Source organism: Python bivittatus, unplaced genomic scaffold (assembly GCF_059951505.1).
Source record: "Python bivittatus isolate LINGU-HERP-01145 unplaced genomic scaffold, Pbiv_v1 ctg000080_np1212, whole genome shotgun sequence".
Classification (NCBI taxonomy): domain Eukaryota; kingdom Metazoa; phylum Chordata; class Lepidosauria; order Squamata; family Pythonidae; genus Python; species Python bivittatus.
In genome coordinates, this window is record NW_028277035.1 from 29,994,161 (window position 1) to 30,018,821 (window position 24,661).

Here is a 24,661-nt window from a genome sequence, read left to right on the forward strand (position 1 = left end):
GAATTAAAAGAACAAATATTGATCTTCTGGTTTTTTTTTTATTGCTAAGGACATTTTCTTGCTGAAAATAATTGACATTTATTGAAGTAAATAAGTTGGCGACTTTCCCAGAATGAAATTCTAGTTTCTTTTTCTTTTATTTTCCTGTTCAACATGTGGAAGTTTGAGACACAGTTGGTGGTGCTTTTTTCAACAATTATATAGACTGTTGTACAATATTCTCTACATTTAAAACATTTTTCCTGACTTTCAACTGAACTTCTGAAATGAACAGAATAGCCATGAATAGCTAATGTAAGGTTTTACAAATAATTTTTTTAAGATCATTCTACCAATTTGCAATACACAACTATACTAATAGTATACAGGAAGGAAGTTGGTTGAAAATGATTTTATGTAAGTGAGAGATCCAGTTGATATTAGATAACAGTCTGATACCTAATTTGGCAAATGAAAATAAATTGCAAAGTAACGCAAAGCAATTTCTTCAGTTCTACCAATTCGATGGTCCCATTTAATAATTAAGGTACAAAGCTCAGTATAAACTGTACAGAGCAGGGTCAGAAAACTGATCATCCAGCCAGAGTTGTCCACAGTGAAAGGAGTGTCTCTCTGTTATAACAGAAGTCCGACCCCTTTTGTACACATGGCATGACATCACATGCATGTATGAAAGGGCAAAGTTTGTGATTATGTGATTTTGCTGGCATCATTTTGATAAAAGTTTTGTATCCTGTGGATGCCTTCCTAACCAGGTTGGCCTTACCTTTACAGAGAAGAAACCCACAGCAGACTATAACTCTTTGAAGGCTGAGTTATCTAAGTCTCTATATATACTGGACTTTCTCTAATTACACATGGTCACGATGGCTGGTGTGGGTCTTCCGGGCTGTGTAGCCGTGTTCTTGAAGTTTTGTTTCCTAATGTTTCGCCAGCACCTGTGACCGGCATCTTCAGAGTGCAGGAGTACAGACAGGAGCAGTTCTCTCTGTGCCCAGGGTGATGTGACCCTTTTGTGGGTATTTATAGAGATCTGGGGGGAAGGGGGATTGGGTGTGTGTGTGGGGGGGGTTGAGTTATTGAGTGGCTGCTTGTTTTGGTGTCAGCATCTGTGTGTATCTTCCTGGGGATTAGGCAGGGTTTTTTCTTCTATTGAATTGTTAATGAGGGGCTGCTGGGGGTGATTAGCAAGTTCATTGTGTGAACTGTTCACATGTCCTGGTGGTTGAGCTGAGTTCGTTGACCTTTTGCAAGCTGTATTTTTCAAGATTGGTAGCCAGGTTTTGTTGATTTTTAGACTCTCCTCTTTTTTATTGAAACTGTGCTGGTGCTTGTGAATCTCAATGGCTTCCCGGTATAGCCTGGTATAGTGGCTGTTGGTGTTGTCCAGTATCTCTGTGTTTTCAAATAGGATTTTGTGTCCAGTGTGCTTGAGACCATGTTCAGCTACTGCAGATTTTTCTGGTTGCTGTAGTCTGCAGTGCCTTTCGTGTTCTTTTATCCTGGTATGGATACTGTTTTTTTTTTTTATTATTAAATATTTTTTTTATTTTTACAACAAACACAAAACATACATGAACAAACAAAAACATAGAAAGGCATAAAAAAAGCATCTTCCATTTTATAACGTGTGTCAACCAGTTACCAACTCATTGGTACCCCTTTCATAATCTTAAATTCTCATATCATCTATTCAAAATATACTTATATACTTATCAATTAACAATTATTAATCATTCATAGCTAATCTATAGAATCATTTATTACAAGAAATTTTAACTTTCAATAGGATTAGTAATACATTTTCATCTATCGATTATATGTATATATATATAATAATTAATATCAAATTTCTATTATAAAATTTCCTAATCCATTACATTACTATATTTTCTCAGTGTCATATAAAATTACTTATCTTCTTACTCTAATTTCAAATCTCAATTTAACTCATCTCTGCACATTCCATAATTTTCAATAACTTCCTCCTGCATAAGTACTTTTTAATTTTTCCAATCCTTAAAAGTTACAGTTCTAACCAGTATCAGTTACAATATCAGTTACAGTTCTAACCGGGTTACAATTCTAACCAGATTCTTCACTACATGTTTCAACAAAAATGTCTCTAGTTTAAAATCTATATGTTACTATATTCAACCATATATAAATTTTAGTCTAATCTCTTGAAACATTTACAATCAAATACAATTTTTAACTATATATCTCAGATTTATACTTTATTCCAGCGCTTGCATAATTTTGAGTTCACCCTTTTCATTCAATATCCCAAAATATCTAGCTATTTATTCCTTTTTCTATATTATTGGATAAGAGAAAGCAATAATAAATGTCCTTTCAAACATTCTGCTTTTTGAAGCTTCTGTCAGTTCCATCATTGTTGTATTCCCCTCGTTTTTTCTTTAAACATCTGAAGTAGTTTCTTTCAATATTGTTTTACTTCTTCTTTTTGTGCATTCTCTTAATACGATTTTCCATTATAATCTTGTATAATCTTTTTCTCACCCTCAGTGCCAAGAACAAGTCTATCCCTCTTCATTTATCAGTTGATTAACCCTTTTAATTCTCAGTTTATAAGCCTCACAATAATTCTGTTTAATGTTTCTGATTTCTTGTACTATTTCCTCCTTTTCCATTGATCCCGTTTTATGTTTAATTAAGTCCATTTTAGCTTTAATATCTTTTTTCTTTTTTTTTTGCGGGAATTTCTGCAGCTCTTCTTCCAGTTTTTTATAGTCATCCTCAATAGTTTAAAGATCTTTTTCTGCATTGTGTTTCTCGTATAGTTTATTATCTTGATAAACCTTCATTGAGTCAAAGGATTCTTTATCTTTATTCTTGCCAAAAATAAGAAAAAAAAAAGCAAGAGGAGAAAAAAAAAAAAAAAAGGAAGAGGAGGGAAAAGACTAAGTCTCTTTAAAAAAAAATCCAACTGAGGGGGGAATGGAGAGCAAAACAGAGCTTCTAGCAGAAAGAAGAGCTACGCCACTGATCAGGGCTCTTGTGACTAGCTCAAACTTTCCATCTTGATATTTTCAAAATCGCTTTCAACTCCACTTTCTTGTTTATAGTTACGGATGGCACCTGTATAAACATGCACATCCCACTATCTTTTTAGAAAGCACAGGGTCCTTGAGCATGCATCACAATAGAAGAAAAAAAGCACTATGTCGAGCCTCTAGATGGCAGTGCAACTTTCTTTCATTTACTTTCTCTTAACTCCACTTTCCCCATTTCAAAATCAAAAAGTATAAATTTCTTATAACAATAAATAAATCTTAGAAAAAAGGCTTAAGATAAAGAGTTATTATTAAAAAGAAAAAGCCAATCCAGTTAAAAATATATTTTTTTAAGAGAAAAACATCTTGCCAATTCCACTAAAAAGGGAAAGTTGAAAAGAAAAAAAATTTCCCCCCCTTTTTTTATAAGGCTCAATCTCGCCGCTTAATCCACTTTTCTTCACTTTTAAAAATCTCTTTAAGTTACTTAAGGTGTTCTCTAAGAATAGTTGAATAGTAAAAGTCCATCTCACCCAGTTGACACCCCTCTCTTCCTTCTTCCTTTGGAGCTGTCCCGGCTTTCGCAGCCATGATTTTAGCACTTCTTGTACTTTTCTGGTGGGTCTGAAGATTGTTTGGAAATTGTGTTTTTCCATCAGTTTTCCCATGCGGTCTGTGACCCCTTTGATATAGGGCAGAAATACTTTGTTGGTGGGTGGCTGTTTTTCTTCTTCAGTCGCATGTTGCTTTCTTGGTTTGATGGCTCTTTTTATTTCATTTTTGGAGTAGCCATTCGCTTGTAGGACCCAATTAAGATGGTTAAGTTCAGAGTTTAGGAATTGGGTTTCGCAGATCCGATTGGCACGATCCATGAGGGTTTTGATAATGCCTCTTTTCTGATGTGGGTGGTGGTTGGAGTTTTTGTGTAGGTACCGGTCTGTGTGGGTGGGTTTTCTGTAGACTTTGTGTCCTAATTTGAGGTCTGGTTTGCGTATGACCAACGTGTCTAGAAATGGAAGTTGGCCGTCCACTTCTTTTTCCATGGTGAATTGTATATTGGGGTGGACGCTGTTTAGGTGGTTCAGGAACTTCTCTAGGTCTTCTTCATCCTGACTCCAAATTGCAAAGGTGTCATCCACAAATCGGAACCAGACTGTTGGGGTACAGTCCAAACAATCTTCAGACCCACCAGAAAAGTACAAGAAGTGCTAAAATCAGCAAAAGACAAAAGGGATCCCCTCACCGCCGCAGGAGTATACCGCATACCATGCAGTTGCGGGCAAGTATACATCGGGACCACAAAACACAGCATCCATACCAGGATAAAAGAACACGAAAGGCACTGCAGACTACAGCAACCAGAAAAATCTGCAGTAGCTGAACATGGTCTCAAGCACACTGGACACAAAATCCTATTTGAAAACACAGAGATACTGGACAACACCAACAGCCACTATACCAGGCTATACCGGGAAGCCATTGAGATTCACAAGCACCAGCACAGTTTCAATAAAAAAGAGGAGAGTCTAAAAATCAACAAAACCTGGCTACCAATCCTGAAAAATACAGCTTGCAAAAGGTCAATGAACTCAGCTCAACCACCAGGACATGTGAACAGTTCACACAATGAACTTGCTAATCACCCCCAGCAGCCCCTCGTTAACAATTCAATAGAAGAAAAAACCCTGCCTAATCCCCAGGAAGATACACACAGATGCTGACACCAAAACAAGCAGCCACTCAATAACTCAACCCCCCCACACACACACACACCCAATCCCCCCTTCCCCTCCCCCCAGATCTCTATAAATACCCACAAAAGGGTCACATCACCCTGGGCACAGAGAGAACTGCTCCTGTCTGTGCTCCTGCACTCTGAAGATGCCGGTCACAGGTGCTGGCGAAACATTAGGAAACAAAACTTCAAGAACATGGCCACACAGCCCGGAAGACCCACACTAGCCATTGTATGCTGGCTGTGAAAGCCTTCGACAATACACATGGTCAACTTAACTGATATTGTTGCTCAATTATATCTGCCAGCTTCTCTCACCATTGGCCTTACATCTAAAGAATCACAGAATAGTCATCTCTGTTCATGCTTTGCCCTTTCTCCAGCAAAGCTATGAGTCTCAGTCTCACTCTCAGTCTTAGTCTCCCTCCTCTCCCTCTCTTACCAATAACTGTCATATAAATTAGATTGTGTGATCTTCCTCAGCCTGGTGCTTCCTAGATATTTGGAATAACAACCCCTGGAATTCCTAGGCACTATGACTAGTCCATGCAAAGTTCAGCAACTCTGGAGAACACCAACTTGGAGAAGGCAACTCTAAAATGATGAGAAAGAAAAGACTTGGAATTAGTCCTGCAAATATAAAGAGGTTGGATTCTCAGTAAGAGAAATCAGAAGCTCCAGGGAATAGATCTAGCCCATTATGCAGAGGTATCACCTGAGTGAAACTCCTTACTTTCCTCAGTTCCAGTTAATGGCTTCAATGGCAGAAAAGTAAAGTTTTGCAGCTTAGTAATCATGATACTGACTGGCTCACTCTCCAGCAAAAGAGAGTCTGAATGAAAGAACAGCCTAGCAATACACAAACATCTCTCCAAATGCACCCACTAGCTATGATGATGGGCATTTTGCCAGTAAAATAATGAAGATCAATTCATATATATATTGGCATATTTATCAAATGTAGAAGCTAGTTGTAATGTATGAATACATTTACACTTTGCTTTATCATTCAACCACACGGCACAAAGTTATTTTATGGTATTTTAAGCCAGACAAATATTATCACATATATGTTCAAACAATTAGTGCTCAGTCATGGGTTAAAGGCATATTGGCTATTAGATAGTCTGCCCTGCTTTGATCTACCACAACGATTCAGTCAAGTAGCTGATTTTGCTAAATAACCCATTAAAAGCATCGCAATATATGTCATGCTATTATGATAATTAAGATGGGCAGCTTGTCCTTCCAAAGCTAGTTAGATAGGACTGAAACAGAGTGCTCTCAGACCATAAAGCAGCTGATATCTATCTATTTATCTATCTATTGGAGCTAATTATAATTTTACATATGGCTTATGGAGTACCCATATCCTTTATTCCCTGGGCTGCTGTTTGATTATGATATTGCAGTACTCATTGTGGCTAATACATAAAAAACATTCATTATGATTATCAGCTCGTGATTTTAGCTAATCAGTTTTCTACAGAATGCAATGTTAATTTTGATCAGAATGCTTTCCTAAGGGTGTCTGCAAATGATGATGTCGAGATTTAAAACACTGACACGAGTTCTGAGTGGTCACATGACCAGTCTGAAAGACCAAAAAAAGAAACCCCTAGTTCTCAAAGAGCTCAGCATTATTGTAAACATTCTGGGCTTTTTCATTTTTAAAAATAAAATGAGACTCTTATCCTTTTCTCAAAGTTTGTAACCCTGATGTCCCTAGGCTCAGTCTGACAAATTATCCTATGGGTGTATAATTAAAGATTGGAACAAATATATCTGCTGGATTGGGAATTTAAATAAGAGAGTTAAACAGAACAGACCCAATCAGGTTGGCTAATCCCTAACGATGACACGCCATCGCTCCCCAAGGCAGTAGACAGAAATACATTGTTTCTGAGAGGTATCATAATACTTGGCCAATATTTCTTGCAAAAGTATAATGGCAATCATGAAAGCCCATTTTCTTATCTTCCATCATGGACTTCTTTTGATCTCCCAGTACTGATGCTAGGAATACACAGAATCATCTGATGTTTGTTATTCTCAGGTTAAAGATTTAATATAAAACTGCAAATATTTGTGCAAAACTTGTAAAACAATATAGCTTTTTATGGTCAGCTGTATTAAAAAAATGATATGGGTAGCTGGGTAAAAAAAAGGGAATGTTAGAGAAGATTAAACATACTGAACAGGCCTATATTGTGGTAGTTGCATTTTATTTATTTATATTTCAAGTTTAGTCACCGCCTGTCTCACTCAGTGAGCAACTCTGGGTGGCTTACAGTAAACACAAAAATAAAAACTGACTAAAATACAATAAACCAATGTTCAAGTAATAAATAACATCTTCCAAGGTAAATTGATGGTAAGTGATGTTTGTTAACCTGCAGGAGCATCTTCAAGGTGCCAGCAACCCCCAGGGCTGGTTGCTACTCTTCACACCCGACGCATGTTGGCAGAGCCAGGTCTTCATCCCTTTCTGGAAGGCTGGGAGGGTGGGGGCCCACTTCACCTCTGGGGGAAGAGTGTTCCATAGGGTGGAGCCAATGGCAGAGAAGGCTTTCCTCCTGGGCCCTGCCAGTTGACATTCTTTTGTAGATGGAATCCGTAACATACCTTCTCTGCCTGACTGGGTGGGATGGGTCAACATAATGGGGATGAGACAGACCCTCAGGTAACCTGGTCCCATGCCATGTAGGGCTTTAAAAGAGATAACCAACACCTTGAATTGAAGCAAATTGATACCCAATGCAGCTCCTGAAGCAAAGGTGTTGGATGTGCCATACTAGGACCTGGTAGGTATGCTTTATATTTTAACATGATCAAACCATCAAACAACATCTGCCTATCCCAGGTCCTTGGAAGGACTTGATAGGTGGATAAAAATGCCAAATCCAGTCTAAACAACTGGCTGACTGTGCAACCAATCATAATAATAATAAGAAATCCAGGTATAGACATCCTGCAGAACATGACATGGATTTTTTTCCAACCCTTCAATAGTAACTTTGCTTTGGATCATATGACCAGAATTGAGGAAGGAGTGGGATTTCTGGAGCAGCTGGCAACATTCCAACCCATTGTGCAATTACCTTCTCCAGGGATGCATTTGGGAAAAAAATCTGGGATGTTTCTCCACAACCCCTGTCTCGACTTGATCCATTTTGAACTCTATCTTTCCTTTGCTGGTTTCTCCTGCCACACCAAATTTGGTCCCATTCTGTTCTGGTTTCAGAGACTTGTCCTGCTGATGCACAGAAGGATGGACAGACAAACTGAATCCTGATTCTCTTTACATAATATCTTTTCAGCAGTTTGGGGTGGGAAAGATAAAAACAATAACACATTAGAGAAAGCTAGGTAATGGTAAAAGCACTAATTTCCACAAAGCAGGGATTAATACTGAAAGTATCACATTTTAAAGGATGTTAAGATATATTAAAATATTGTTAAAATAATATTAACTTGGCATTAAAAAGGGTGATGAAACTGGAAGTATTGCTGCCTCACACCAGAGGCAAAGTCATTAATGTAAATGCCAGGCAATCTTTCCTCAGGAGATCATTCCACAGTTAGAAGGACACATCTGAGAAGAACTTCTTTGTCAAAGTCAACCTCTGACTGTCAGAGAGAGTATTCAGAACAGAGCTTCTGGTGATGATCCTGGGTCTCACAAAAGTAAATATATGAGCTGTTGAAAATGGCTCAGAAGAAAGCTTTGGACCTTGTACAAGTGTGGCTTGCTTGTATGTTTGTTTGTTTGTTTGTTTGTTTGTGGGTTTTATCCCCACCTCAGTCCTTAATAAACTTTGGATTTCTCTGCTATTCATGCAAGCAACCTCACTTTCTTCAGGCTTCTATGTGAACCTGAAAAAAAGATGCCACTACTTTAAGGAAATCTGTGACTTGTAAGGCGTGGCACATTTTGTTTGGGCTTATATACACAGGATTTTGTAATGAGCAGCAGAGAGACACTAACTTGCATGGGGATCTTCTTCCAAATAATTTCCAGAATTTGTACAGTCCTGGTAAATGTGGGAATACACATTAGATAATCAAGTCACAAAGTCTCAAATTAATAGATCGTGAGCACATTTACTGACTTCCTTATTTAACAGTACTCATTTGTTTAGATGCTGCTTGAATAATTATAAACAGAACAAATATTACCATGATGCTCCCAAACCTCCCTTATTTTAATGGAAACAAACACTGTAGCCAACTTCTGGAATTTTTTACTCCTCAGAAAGAGGGAAAGCATCATTATCATATATCATCAAAAAGCCATCAAGTAGATAGATATAATCATGGCTTGGCTGTGGCAGCCTGCGATTGGGATGGTCTGTACATCTTTGCTTTACTTCTCATTGTGATTATACTCCTGGACACCTTACTGGGGCTCTATTCTTTTTCAAACATCATAGTGCTATAAATAATACTAGTGATAAGTCTTGATATAAAATGAAGGATGAGAAATTATTGTTGTTGTTGTTAGTTGCACAGTCAGCCAGATGTCTAGATTGGATTTGGCATTTTTATTCACCTATTGAGTCCTTCCCAAGGACCTGGGATAGGCAGATGCTCTTGTTTGATCGTGTTAAAGGTAATGTTGCAGGATATAAGCTGTTCCAAGTAAAGCTGCCTTTTGCGATTTGCTGATGGTGATTTTGCCAATGCCAATGGTGCTCAAGTGATGCTCCAGATGTTTTGGGATTGGGACCTATTACTATTGGTACTATCTTTGCTTTCTTTTGCCATAGTTGTTCTACTTCTATTTGCAGGTCTTTATATTTTGTGATTTTCTTCAGTTCTTTCTCTTCTATTCTGCTGTCTCCGGCTATTGCAGTGTCCACTATCCAGACCTTTTTGTCTTTCTTATCAACAGTTGTTATGTCTGGGGTGTTGTGTGGCAGGTGCTTTTCTGTGAGTTCTAAAATCCCAGAGCGCTTTAGCTTCTTCATTTTCTATTACTTTGTCTGTTTTGTGGTCCCACCAGTTCTTGCTTGCAGGCAAATGGTATTTCTTGCAGATATTCTAATACACCATTGTTGCTACTTTGTCATGCTGTTGTTTGAAGTTCAAACAACATGCAGTTCATCTTCACCTGATACTGAACAATTCTTGATCTTCCTTGCCCTTTTCTCCACCATTTCTGTTGTTATTACAAGTTCTTTCATTTCAGCTTCTTTTTTATTCTTATCCACCTCCTTTATTCAAGCTGCATTCTTGTTGTATTTCTTTGGGTTGTCCCATAGCTGTGCCCAGAATTTCACTGTTTCTTCTTTGGCAGGTGTTGACTGGTTCATTGCAGTCTCTCCACTGACGGATTGCTAGAAACATTTCTGATTCGACTGAAATTGGAGATTCTGCCTGTAGTGTGTAATTCGATCTTCATATCTGCTGATCCTTTTGGCTATGGCTGTTATTTGCTGCTTTGTTATTTCCAGTGCTTCTTTGATGTTCCTTATTTCTAGATGATATTTCTTGATCAGGTATTCTTTGGTCTTCTTGTTCTTCAGCTTCTCTTGTTTCATCTGTTCTAGCTTGCTTGCATCTGATCTTAGCATGCTGATCTTATTTTCCAACCTGATCTTCCAGTTTGGTGGTACACTGTTTGGATTTTTTTCTTGTTTGTTGATTTTGCATCCAAGGTATTCAGTTGTAACTGCAGCCATGCTGTACATCAGTTGGTTTGTTTCTTGCAATGAGCCGGTGCTTATATTTGATATTACAGTACTGATACTTTTTAATACGTGTGCTAGCTACTTCTTTGTAACAAACTTAAATACAGGCAACCTTATTCTGTTCTTTCTGTGCTGTTCTAGATGCTCAATTATTCCTTGTTTCAATTCCTCATTATTTAGTTAGAGGACTTCGTTCTTTCTAAGGAGAAGGCAGAGGAGAGGGTGCCTGGTTTGGGATGAAAACAAGCTATGCTTGCTTCCTCTACTACCAATTCCCCCTGGTTTGCCTCTACAGTCTGAACTACTTCTGGCAAGGCTTTGGTTTCTTTGCCCTGGGTAGATCTTTGTAGTTCTTCCAATTCTACTTCTGTGAATACTTTATTTCATATTATAAATCAGTGTAGATCTGCTAGTCTCTGTTCTGTTATTTCTGATTCTAGATGTTGTTCTTTCCAGAAGTGGTGTATTCTTTTCAGATATTCTGTTCTTGTTGGACTTGATTTGTAATAGCAGATCATTATTTCCTTGTTTTCAGTCTTTGTATATTTGCGACGGGTAAATAACTTTTCTTCCAGTAGTCCTGCAGCTGCTGGCCCTGGTTGCTCAGCCAACAGTCCTGAGTCTTGTAGTCCACTTGTCACCAGATATCCAGGAACTAGAACACCTAGTGCGTTCCTTGTTGACACAGGCAATGATTGATCTGATATAGGTTTCTGTAATTTACGCCTCACCATATTGTTTATGGGAGAGACACTCTTTGTCCGCCTCCTCTGATGAGACCTGTCCAGTGTGGTGGAACCTCTGTCATAGCTCTCACCTTCCTTGGAGCACACAAGCCCTACCATCATGTCAAGGTAGTGCCTCACTGGAGGATGATGATGATGATGATGATTTCTGTGACCTACAATGCATTGTTGATAAAAACATGTGGTGTTTTAGACACTGTTATAACTAATTTACTCTTTGACAGTATACCGCTTTTCATTTCTTCTGCCAAGACTTTGCACATGAATTAAGGCCTCCATTTGCCTTCAGTTTTTTTTAACCCAATGATAGGCTCTCTTTTCATTTCTCTTGGACTGAAGGAAACCAATTCATCTCCCCAACTGAGATGCAGTTTGGTTTATTCGAAGCATGTGTATGTTAAATTGGACCTCCTTGTTCTGTCAATCAGGATTGCAAGAAATTCAATTCTCTCCTCCCAATGAATTTTTAATCTTTCTCCTTGTCTCCCACCTATCACCTCTAAATCTACTATTTTTTTAAAGCTTTTCTGCTCCAAATCAGGTAGGAATGGAAGGAAAGATTTATTTCTACCACATACATATTATTGTTAGGGCTGCAGCAGCAAAGTGAGAAGTTAAATGAACAAATAATTGAAAAGCCATTGTTGGAGAGAGGAGAGCAGAAAGCAAGTGGGTGGGTCTGAATTATGAAACAGGGTAGGGCTCTATTTTCTAATTAATTATTATAATTCAACAAAGTTTGAACTTCAAACCAAGGAATGCTAGGTGAAATTTCAAATTCTGCATAAATTTTGATGGTCAAATATTTTAAATATATATGCTTTCCCATATGCTAGGGAGGAAGCGATAGATATGATGAAGAATGGCAGAAGAAGGAAAGTTAGGAGCAAACAGGATTATCTGCTTTGTGACATACGGTAGTAGATAAATTCAGAGTTCTTTTTTTTCTGGATTATGTGTGAAATTACAAGAGGGAAACCACCCTCTTCTTATATGGATTCTAAGAGCTGAAGCACACACACACACACACACACACACACACACACACTCCTAATCATGGAAAGAAGGAAGCTTTATTTCTGGTGTCATCTCACAAAACCATATAAATACATGCATGAGATCAGTGGTTCAGCCAATCCATCATGCTCTGTCTGACTGTAACCAGACATTTCTCGGGGATCAAGAGATACAGCATTTACATAATAATATGATGATTATAAAATCACTATTTCCTGTGACACTGCTTTCTTTCTTATAGTTAATGAATATTTTTTGCAACTATAAAAGGACATTGTGTGTATAGATGATGAATAAAGGTGTTAGCAAAATTTATATATTAAATCATCTTAGGGAGGATGAAATTCTGACATTAGCTTATGTTCTAGTTTTAATATATTTTCATGCAAACACACGGACATATTTCTCAAGCAGGAAGTCATGTTTGGAAAAAAAAAATCCAGCATAGATAAATTTTTGGTAAAGAGGAAAAATGTGACATAGTTATACTGCAAAATATGAAGTGGCTATCAATGCCAAATTAAAAAAAAAAAAACTAACTCCAAAATCAAGTGGAAAAAAGCTTTCAGCAGTAGTGAGAGAGTTCGTTGTTCAATTCTGAATAGTATTTAGCAAAAGGCTATTCCCAAAGATAGTTTTGTTATGGTTGCATTCAATGTACAGCTTGGATGGAAAATGCAATCCGCTTCCTAATTCAGTTTTCATTGAACAACAACTAACCTGAGCCAATTCAGAGCTGCTGAGGTGCCCATCACCATTTATATCCAAGTAATTAAACAAATCTTCGACTAAGAAGCGCTTTTGGGTTCTGTCTTCTCCTGGCTGGTTTTGCTGCCTCTGGCGATGTGACTGAAGATCCAGGAGGATCCCCTTTAGTTGACTGTAGTCTGCCATTGTACAAGCATCACCTAAAAGATAAGACATCATTACCTGTCTATGTGCTTCTGTTTGACAAATTCCAAGACGATGATTCTGAGAAATAAGACAAGCTACTATCAGTTTTCAAGATTGTCCATGAGAAATCCATTTCTTTAAAGATGGATTTTTTAATCCCCCTTCTAAACCCTTCTTCTAAGGAAGTTCATCAACATTTTACTTTTTCTGATTATAGAACTGTATTCAACAGACAGCAGAATAATCTACTGACTGCAATAAATTCTCTGTAGATATTTTTTAAAAGTAAATGTATATGTTGAGTGACTGTGAAGGACAAAAATGAAATCAAATGATTCAGAATCATCGTCCTTATTCTTGTACCCCCCACCCCCAAGTAGTTCCAATTTTTATGCACTTCTACATTACCATGGCACAATCCAACTTTTTTTTTCCTGGAGTACAAAAAGATTAGAATGGCTTTGAAGTCATGCTCATGACTTACTCGATGGCTTTTTAGAACATCAGTAAAATGAGCTCTAAGTCTTCAGGCATGAAGCAGTGATTATCAAAACGAAGTAGTGTGGTATAGAATTCTATGCACACCTTTGGAAGAGCGATTTACAAGCTGGGCTTCAGATTTCCAAATGAGAAATTCTTAATCTTCAGACATGTGATACTATGGAATAATAATCTATTTGAAAAGACAATAATGCTTGCAATACATTGGGACATTTTATGGCACTTGTGCTGTTTATTTATTTGTTTGTTTATTATTGAAAAGACTGATATGGTTGCCCATCTTGTAAAACACAGCTCTGGGTGGCTCACAGCAATAATAAAACCAAAGACAAGAAAACCAAGAAAACCAGGCACCTGACCCACAATCTCCAATCCATCAAAACATATAACACTTGAGCTCCAAACTCACCCTACCCCAGCACTTGGGGGGAAAAGCTAGCTCTTCATGCCTTTCGGAAGGCTAAAAGGGTGGGAGTCTACTGGATCCTGGGGGAAGGGTGTTACCATTACCTGTATGAACCCACTTAACCCTCCACTGACTGGTTTTGTAATCCATAACATATTTTCCATATTTTCTGATGGGATAAGATAAATAACTTGTTTCCACAGTATAAGCTCTTTTGAATGATGGACATTGTAATCACTTCAAAAGTAACTCCCTCCTATAAAAGCTGGTAACAAAATGCATGCTGCTGCAATCCCAGCAGCTCACTTTACTTTATTTAGACATTCCCTGAATGAATTCAGGATTAGAATACAAGAACACAGCATTAAAATTGTGTTATGACCAGTCACTACAAGTATTATTTATTACCTAGCAAACTCATGTTGGTCTATTGCTGATCTTTTCTCTTTCTCCTGTCAATGGAGGTTGGAGAAAAGGCCACTGAAAGTTCCTTACGTAATATCTAGAATAATAATAATAAAGCATAGAAGCAAATCTGCTTGAAACAGGTATAATCAGAAAGGAGTGAAGCAGAGCAAATGTCAGGGAAGGAGCCTGAATGAAGTTAAAACTGTATCCCCTATGAAATATTCCTACAGGAGGAGTTTCGGCAACGGAAAGATAAAAAATTTCTTATGTTTCCAATTAGAAATATGAAATTATAAGGCAAATCTGAAAAACTCTCCAGTGAATATCTGTTGTATGGGTTTGGAGAAAAACTCATTCTGTTTTAAGACAATTGTTCCTGAGAATGTAATTCTATCACATTCTTTACAGTAATAGATGTGAGATCTATCACTGCTACTGTGAGCTCAATATGAGAAACATGGCCCTATTAACATATATGAGTATTACTTCCGAGAGATTCAGGGAAATCTCTGAAAAAGGAAAAAAGATGATAAGAACACCTAATCTGCATGTTTAAGAGGCAAGCCATGTATAACATTACAAGGGGAAAAGAGCTTCTGAACAGTACAAAAAAATTAGCATAAGATGCTTTGTAAGGGGCACTGGGTGTCCGTCCCCTTTCTTTTCTAAGCCTATAGCCGAGGCTTTGATAGGTTCTCCATCACCAAGGAATATATAGGCTACAGAATTCTCTTCCAGGTTGTACTTTGTAAAACTCCATTCGTGAGGAAATAAGAATACCAGGTGAGCTAAAACACTTCCTTTATAAACTCTACTCCAACAATAAGTAGAGCTATAAGCCATAATTGGCAGCTTAATCAGCTAAAGCTTTAGGCGATTAATCAAAGGACACCACTTCTAAACAGTAAGTTCCAATTTTCATCAGGGTGAACATGAATTAAGAGCACACTTATGCCATTTTAACTCTAGTTTGTCACTGTAATAGGGAATTTAAAAAAAAATTAAAAGGTGGACTTTCTACTTTAACCATCATTTAAAATGCGCATGGATTTATCAGGCTGTAAATTACGATACCCTTCAATATACAGTATAGAACCTCAAAATTTATTGAGATGGTTGAAATTTGCAACTATAATTTAAGCCATTTAAATCTAATTGCTTAATGATTTGATTAATTGGCTACAAGTCACATGACTAATGAAAGAAATATAACCATCTAGACTCTCATCCTAAACACACTTACTAACCAGTAAACACTGTATTCACTGAAATACAGTGAGGCTTATTTCCGATTAAATATGCACTAGATTGTACTTCAATCCAATGAGAGCGCTGGCAATGAGAAATGCTATAAAACTGGAAGTGCTCTGAGAATCATTGGTATGTGGTCTTTTAAACAAAGTGGTCAAATTAGCTTTGGGATTTGAGGACAGTCAAACTTCAGCCATGAAGTGTTTGGGCAGCCTTGGCAAAAATGTTATTATTAGAATCAGGGGACAGTGACAGAGGAAAATTGCCCCTTAACTGTTTAACTAAATAGCAACAGGCAATAGAGATATTAGACATGGCAGAACGCACACATATATAAAGCTGCTTTAAACTAAATTTATCTAGAACAACCTCCCCAAACTGGGTACTAGCCAGATGAGTTGGATTCAACTCTCAGAATTTGTCAGCCAGCAGGCCATTACTAGGAAAGGTTGGGAAACATCTCTAGAATCTCAACTGTTTCCTGCCCTGCTACACAAATTCTTTTGGAGGTGATGTCCAAAAAAGTTTTAGACATGGGAATTTCTTTATGTATTATTTATACAGAGCTGGAAATGTATTTATCCAACCCTGCCTTTTCTCCCAGTGGTGTTCTAAATGTAAGAAGGCAATTAAAAACAGAACAAAACCACAACAGTAAGAACAGTACTGATAGATAGATAGAAACAGAAGCCAAAATCAGCAGAAATATTTTCATGGTACTCCAAGGCATCATAGCAAATACAAGAGAGAATGATGGTCTTCTCCTGGCAGCTAAGAGACAACCAAGACAGAACAAAGCAAACACATTAAGAGATTTCTATTATGTTGAACCATCAACACATAGAGTTAGATGTTCCTAGCCCAGAACCAACAGCCTCATTTATTCCCAGAACTTTAGTGTATTTAGGTGATTTTAGACTTCATGGAACTAATTTATGACTGCAGGACAACTACTAGAAGGGAGCAAAGAGATGAAAAAAAAAAAAATCTAACTTCTTGCCATCTAGTAATTGTCTGAAATTTTGCAGCCCAAATGTGGTAACGCAACAGAAGTTTCCCCTCATTAGATGGTAGTATGGATTGCTACTTCAAACTCTGATCAGCTCTTTCTGTTGCATTTATGGCTCTTCTGATGATTCTGCTGGATAGGGCCAGCATTTCTGCTCAGTCTTTGCAACTGACTAACAATGGTGGTAGAATCTGGATTGTCAACCACCATCGTAAAAGCAGAGAGAAACTAACCATGGGCTCATCTGGTCCTGCACACAAATCAAACACAAATCATGCATGGTGGCCCATTTTTTGTTGCATGCCAAAAGAATCAGTAGACTGCGACTGGTGGGCTGAATTTAGTTTGGTTGTTTTCAGCTAATGACGCAAACCTATGAACCAGTGATTTCAAAAGTTTTCATTCATTTACTGTGCCAGGCATAGACCACTGATTTAGCTGAAAGTCACAAACTGAGAGAATGAGAAAGTTGGGAGATTAATAGTAGTCAGCCCTATGAATATTTCAGCAGGAATATTAGATATAATCAGTACCTAATTTATGAGAAGCATCATGAATTACTAGATTCCTATATGACAAATATACTTACAAGAGATATTTGTGAAACAGAGCAAGTCAGCTATACCGGCCCCACATTGCTTCAGCACTCATCACAAGGCTGATCTGGAGTTCTATCATTTTTCACCTTCAATTTTTTACTTGAAGGGAGGAGAGGGATGAATTCCAGATAAACATTATACATATTTTGACCTTGCCAAGTGCAATGATAGATCTCTCCTTTACTGAGCTTTTTTTAAAAAAGAAATTGTATGAACTGTCTGACTGGTTGATATCCTAGCATTAAATGGTTTTTGGTTATTAATTTGTTTGAAAATAGAAATCTATTTCCTATTTATAAATACATAAAGCCAAACATATATGAAGCCATCATAATATTAATATTATAACACAGTAATAATTGTATTACATGCTGATATTTTGATTTAGAGCCTGTGGGAAAATATAAGGGTATTTCTAGGAATTTATCCCAGTGTGATTTTGAAGCACAAGAGGTAGTCTGATAGATTTTGTCTCTGAGGAAATTCTAAAATCACTTAGTTCCAAATATTTGGCTTATTAAACACAATATCTAATAGCAAATTTAAGACAAAATTTTCACATGGTCAGGTATTATGTAATGATTGTATCATTTTAAAATATTTAATAAAAAAGGTTTCATGATTGCTGCATAGTTAACAAAGATTTATATAATAAAAAATAAAGTTTTTAAAATTATACTAATTAACAGAAAAATGTATACTTGCAAAAATGATAAAATTGAAATATAACATCAAAACAATAACAGAGCCTAGAAAACCCTACAAATAAAACAACTCCAAAATGCTCACATAGAGGGGTTCAAAACATTTCCAGTCTGAACTCTTTTGAAAACAGAACTATGGATTTTTCACAGTTCACATTTTGGTGAGGTCAGAAATGCCCCTTTCAAGTTCAAAATGGTTTAAAATTGAAATATTTGGAAACACCAATTCATTATTTTTCCTTATAGTGCAAAAGCAAAGAAACAATACCTAATTGGAATGTGGACAAAAACACATCAATAATCCTTTGCTGCAATTCTGGAATAGATTTATCCTTTCAGTATTGTATACTAGTTCTTTTGACTATCTTACACATGTAAGAAATCCACAATTCTCAATGTCTTGATAAATTCTAAGTACTGGGGAGATGGGACGTAGCCATTTAAAACATATATATCCTTAACCCACTGTGATCATTCTAAAGTCATGTTATCACTCCTGTGGATTTCAATCAAAATACATCAATAATAGGACCAGACCAGACCACTTCAATCTCACATATACTGCAACCAACTATTATTAAACTTTCTTGAAATTTTCATTTCAGTATATTTCAAATAGGTTTTTAATAGGAAATCACTAATTTAATATGTTTAAGGAAATTTCCACTAAAGTACAAAAAGATGTGTTCAGGCCTGCTGTATCAAGATTGTCAATATTTCATAGGATTATGCAAGTTTTGAAAATGCTTCAGAATAATCGTAGAATCAAAGAATCAAAGAGTTGGCAAGCAACTTGGAGATCTTCTAGTCCAACACTCTATCCAGGGCAGGAAGCCTCAATCATCCCAGGCAAACCTTTGCTTGATGGAGCATGTACCACTCCAGGGATCAGGCTGTTCTGCTACTTATCAGCTCTCATAGTCACGAGATTCCTCCTTATTGTGAGTTTGGATTTTTCTCTGTAAAGCTTCCACCCATTGGTTCTTGTGCTACCCTTGGGCTCTATGATAATAAATCCATATCCTCTTCTCTGTGGTACCCCTTCAAGTATTGGAAAATTACTATTATGTCTCCTTTTAGCCTTCTCTTCTTTAGACTATATCATTCTTCATAGCTTGCAGCCTCCAAGTCCCTCACTATCTTTGTTGCTCTTTTCTGCACTCTTTCCATTTCCTCAGCATCTTTCTTGTACTGTGGCAACCAAACTAGACACAGTATTCCAGTGCAACATAGAGCGGAACTATTACTTCCCATGATCTCAACATTATACCTATGTTGATCATCCCAAGATTGCACTGCCTCTTTTGGAAGCTACGGCATACTTATGGCTCATACTTAATCTCTAGTCTACCAGGAGATCCATATCCTTCTCAGATATACTATTGCTGAGCTAGGCATAATCTATCTTGTATCTATACCTCTGATTTTTTCCTACTTAAATATAGAATGCAACATTTTTGACATTAAACTGCATTTTGCTGGAAAAGGCCCAATGTTTAAGTCGATCAAGACCCTTTTGAACCTTGACTCTGTCTTCTAAGGTATTAGTAACAGCCCCTCAGGTTTGTGTCATATGCAGATGTGTTCAGCATTCCTTCTATCCTCTCATTTAAGTCATGTATAAACATATTGAAGAGCACTGAGCCCAGAAAAAACCCTGAGGTACCCCACTGTATATTCTCTCCATGGAGGGATAGATTCATCAAGGACCACATGTTGGGTATGGTTGTTCAACCAACTCCAAATCTGGTAGTGGGACCATCCATCCCATATCATTCTATTTTATAAGGAAAGAGGCTATGGTCAATTTTACTGAAAGCCTAAAGGAAGTCTAATTATACTTGGTCTCCTAATCTAATTACTTTGTCAAAAAAAAAAAAAAAGCAATGCAACTGGTCTGGCATGTCCTATTTTTAAGATATCCATGCTGGTTTTTAGTATGAGTTCACATAAGAATGAAAGTAAATCTTTTCTAAAATGACTTCTAAATCATTTGCAAAGTATGCACAGCCCTAGTATCAATTTCATCAACTCCAGTTTCCTCAAAAGCATTGTCCTAATTTCTAAAATTAAAAGAATGTATTTTTTCCATTATTCAGCCAGATGGATTCCTCTAATTTTGTAACTTTCTCCTTCTCCACATGAACTTTCCTAAAATCCTATCTGAGGAGCCTGTACAGGGTTTAGCAAGCTACCCTTGCTATCATTTGCCTTGACCCTTTGCCGTTATTATTACCAGAGGCAGTTGCAATCCTCTTAATCTGTGTTGGAGCCCATAAGATTTATCTGCTAAAAACTCTGGTTTCCAGGCCTTATTTAGCAGGAGCTTCACTTGTTTAAACACATACACATTTCTAGCACAATAACTGTGGTGGCTAAAATAGAGGAAACAATGGAACACCATCTGTATGTACTCTCATTTGTTTCCATTATGGGAGCTGCTTTGTTAACTACCCTCAAGCATTTTTTTTTCTTTTCCTGTACAACAAAAACTCATTATTAACCATTTATTTCATTTCAGAAAATCCTCATTGGTAGATCTTGTTAATAGATAGCTCACAGCTGGCTTACCTTGTTAGCAGCTCCTGGAGACTCCAGATTATTTCCTAATTGGAGCCCCTCCTGGAAGTTACGTGTTAGCTGACTTTGTATCTTTAGGGAATATCTTTGAGGTTTGCCACCTGGCATCCAAAACAGAAACAGTACTGCAACTTCTTTCCCTTTTCCCACCAAGACAGATTTTGATAGAGAGCTTTTCTTATAACTTGAATGTTTTTACTGATGAATAGGGAAGGAGGCAACCTTCATTAATCCTGGTTTCCCCTGCAGCGTTATTTGACCCCAAAAGTCTTTTGGGGAGGTTTAGGGAACAGTTAAAGATGGGACACTAGGCTGCCAACTAGGGGTATTCTTTGGGCCATTATATTCAGGGTCAGTTCTAGTGATGAAATAAAGCTCTGGATCCAACCCCTATTCCAGTGAGGAATCAGATAATGCTAAACATATTGGGTTACACACACACAATAGCTATTTGTGTTGAAAATATGGCTTCTTGTACCCTAGCAGTTGGAAGCCAATCTCATCATCTAATTACTCAACATGTCAGCATTTGACATCTGCAGTATGCACTGACTCCTCCAAATGCAGAAACTGCATCTCTGGCTAAATAAAAGCACCAGACAATGATTTTATTATTATAGAAATTATACATAGGAACTTAGATTGGTGGAGTCTTCTATTAGCTTTCCTTTTTACCTAGAAAGATAGCACTGCAAGATTCCCATGGGAAGGTGGTTTTGGAACAGTAGTCTCTATTTATAAAAAGGTAAAAGGAATGTTCCTTCTAATTATTGACCCATTAGCTTACCGAATATTATTAGCAGGATGTATGCTATCCAATTAAGAAGGAAGCTATTGGATTAGGTTGAGGCAGAACACATCTTGGCCGATGAGCAGGCTGGCTTTGGGGAAGATTTCTCCCATATAAACCAAGCCCTGATACTTGACTGAAAAATATACAGTTAATCCTAGTTCAGTGGTATATGCTGCCTCTGTAGATGTTAAGTCTGCCTTTGACTTAATTTGTAATAGCCATGAGTGAAAGAATCCTCTATCAATAGATGTTAGCTTCTATTATTGCAAAAAGTTCAAGATAGATCTAGGATACAAGTCTGATATTCTATGCCGGCCCATTACACTAAGGATATCTTGATGAGTAAAGGAGCTAGGCAGAGCTATATCCTGACTCCTAAATTGTTCAACATTTATATAAATCCCCTGATTTCAGATTTATATAATCTGGCACATCATCCCCCTAAGATGGCATACAAATGTATTTCAATCCTACTATGGAGAGTGTAATTTTAGTGGCACTGACCCAGGTTGGCCTGAGAAGTTGTGGTCCCTGGCAGAGTACTGCACACAGATTAATTACGATAAGACCAAAGTTACAGTCTTTGCAAAGTGCCTTAAAGTCCACAGACGGAAACGAAATGGACATGAGGTCCAATTATTCAAATAATTTGGAATAGTTTTCCATGCTATAGGAAGCCAGAATGCATATCTGGTGTATGTTCTACAGTATGCCCTGAGATAAACTTTGTCTATTCAAATGTCTCATAGATCCTGGGGAGCAACATATATCTCACAATAAATTAAACTATTTATTGCTCAAGTGCAACTTCTATATGGTATAGCAACAGGACCTTATAATTATCTCACTGATGGAGATCCTTCATCCTAAATTCCTGAAAATATCTTTCAAGTACCATGATGCGTCTCAAATATTGTGCTCTGTCTGGAAGCTGGTGCAAATAAATTTGAAGCCGCATTGTCATTTAATACACTGAATTGTTAGCTAAAAACAGTTTTCCACCCTATTAGACTGGTTTCTCTAATTTCTTCTGATAACTTCATTAGCAAATGGAAAACTACATTCTACATACCTGGAGCCATTGTGATTACTCGCATGATGCTATACTTACCTAAGGCCCTGATTGGGTCAAAGCCAAGCTAAGGCAGAGAATATTAGGTATAGAAAACCAGGAAGCTCAATCTTGTGTGCCAGGAGGGGTTTACTTAGGTGCTCAATGTTTCATTTTCAGCCTGGCCAGGCACCTGCGCCAGACTGAAATATCTTAATAGAGATGAGCTATGACACTAGCATGATTGAATGTCTAACCATTGAATGGCTTTGCCTGTATACAATGGGCTATGTTGACACCACTACTCATTTTTCCCCATACTGTCCCTCTTACAGGGTTATGCATATATGCCATTAGCAAATTGTTCAGGGCACCCAAACTTTTTTTTTTTGCTATCTACTGTCTAGTAGAAACAATACAGTCTCTCCAAAAATCTCTCAGTATTGTTATGATGCCTGCAGATATGGAAAGGAAACAACTGCTTCATTGTCCATGAGAGTATAGAATCTGTATAGAATTTCATACCTGTTAGATATTGTATTATTTGGTATTATAACGTACACACTATATTTTGTTGCACCTTAGTATAATGTTAGCTTTAATACACCAAGATAACTGATTATTTTAGTTTGCTTGTGGGTTTTTTTTTTTACTTTCATAGGTTAACCTGGCTATGTGATCAGGCCTGGGGGTCCCAGGGGACCAGGGAGATTTTGCGATGGCACCTTTATTAACATTATCCCCTCCTGTTTTGTGTCCTTTTATAGTTATTTTTAATTGTAATTGGTTTTTATGCATCTATTCTTTTTCATTGTTGTATGCCACCCAGAGTCACTTTTATGTGAGATGGGCGGCTATATAAATACAATAAATAAATAAATAAATAAATAAATAAATAAATAAATAAATAGGTTAATAATGTTATAGATTTAATTATTTAGATTAGTTTTATAGATTTTCAAGTTTTTTATTCAGAATTTTATATTTTATTCACTTTATTCATTCTATGGATGCTTTATTGTGTTTTACTGTATTTTATCTTACTGTAGGCTGGTCGTTGTCCAAAATAAAGTATTTTTCTCTATTACACTTGAGGTAATTTAGAAATTCTGCTGACATTTTAAATTTTACTTATTTGCACTTGATTGTTCCTATTATAGAGTTTGTGCCACAGGAATGTTAACTAGAGGTAACAATGAAAATGTGCTTGTTAAAATTCTGCTATACTGTAATCATATAGTTGGTACTGTCAAGGGTAAAATCCTTTTCTTCATATTTTAACATTAATTTCATTTGCTGGAGAAGTGATAGAAAAAAACTTTAACCTGCTGATCTTAACCCATTTGCAGGGAGCTAAGCTTTCAAAGGAAACTTTGTTTTCAGCTGTGGTTTCTGTGGGGTGGTAGTTTTCAGCAATCTGTGGAACTGAGCAAATGAGATGTTCAGCTTGAGATCTATATCATCTCCTATATCAATAAGAATCTGGATGGACATTAAGGTTGGCAAGAGAGACCCACTATGGACCTTTCTATTTTCTGATGCCTGTTGGACATTCAGGAGGCAACCTTCACTTACAATGCTCCCAAATGTTGAGGAATTGTATTTATCCTCCCACTCTTTCCATTTGCAAGAAGGGGAGTTAAGATCTCCTCAGCTAGGCCTTTTAAATTGCATGAATAACTATTTTAACCACTTTTATCCATGTTAACTACAGTATTCTTTTAAAACATGTATTATATTTTAGTTACCTTAAGTACTTTATGTGCTGAAAGACAAGAGATAAATCTTCATTAGTATGATCATTCTACCTGTTTGTTCATAGGGCATTTAAGGCAGTTCATAACTGAAAAATAAAACACAGGTCACTAAAATGTCATTAAACTTTTAATATTATTTTCAAGGGGTCACTGCTTTGCAGTAGTTCAGCTCCTTCCTTGGTGGACAGTTCCAGTCAGTGGTGGTGGGACAGGACAGATCAGCCTGATGGCTATTCCCTTGTGGGGTGCTGCCAGAGTCAATTCTCCCCCCATTCCTTAAATAGTGGCTTTTACATTCATTTACATGACGCCACTAGAGGAGGTTATCCAAAGATTCGGGGTTGGGTATCATCAATACGCTGATGATATCCAGATTTATATTATCATTATCCCAGACCAGACTGGTGATGCTGTTGAAGTCCTGTCTCAATGCCTGTTGTCTGTGAAGATATGGAAGGGAGGGAACAAGCTTAAACTAAATCCTGAAAAGATGGAGTTAC

General features: G+C 37.1%; 1 protein-coding gene across 3 annotated transcripts in view; it reads right to left on the reverse strand.

The window, feature by feature from the left end:
• The window catches only part of FSTL4 (follistatin like 4), a 419,610-nt gene that overhangs the window by 163,891 nt on the left and 231,058 nt on the right, over positions 1–24,661 (reverse strand). For all 3 annotated transcript variants that reach the window (XM_088134769.1, XM_088134770.1, XM_088134768.1), the window contains one exon: positions 12,929–13,116. In XM_088134769.1, the coding sequence (XP_087990895.1) occupies positions 12,929–13,116 (188 nt within the window). The remainder of the gene's footprint in view (positions 1–12,928; positions 13,117–24,661) is intronic.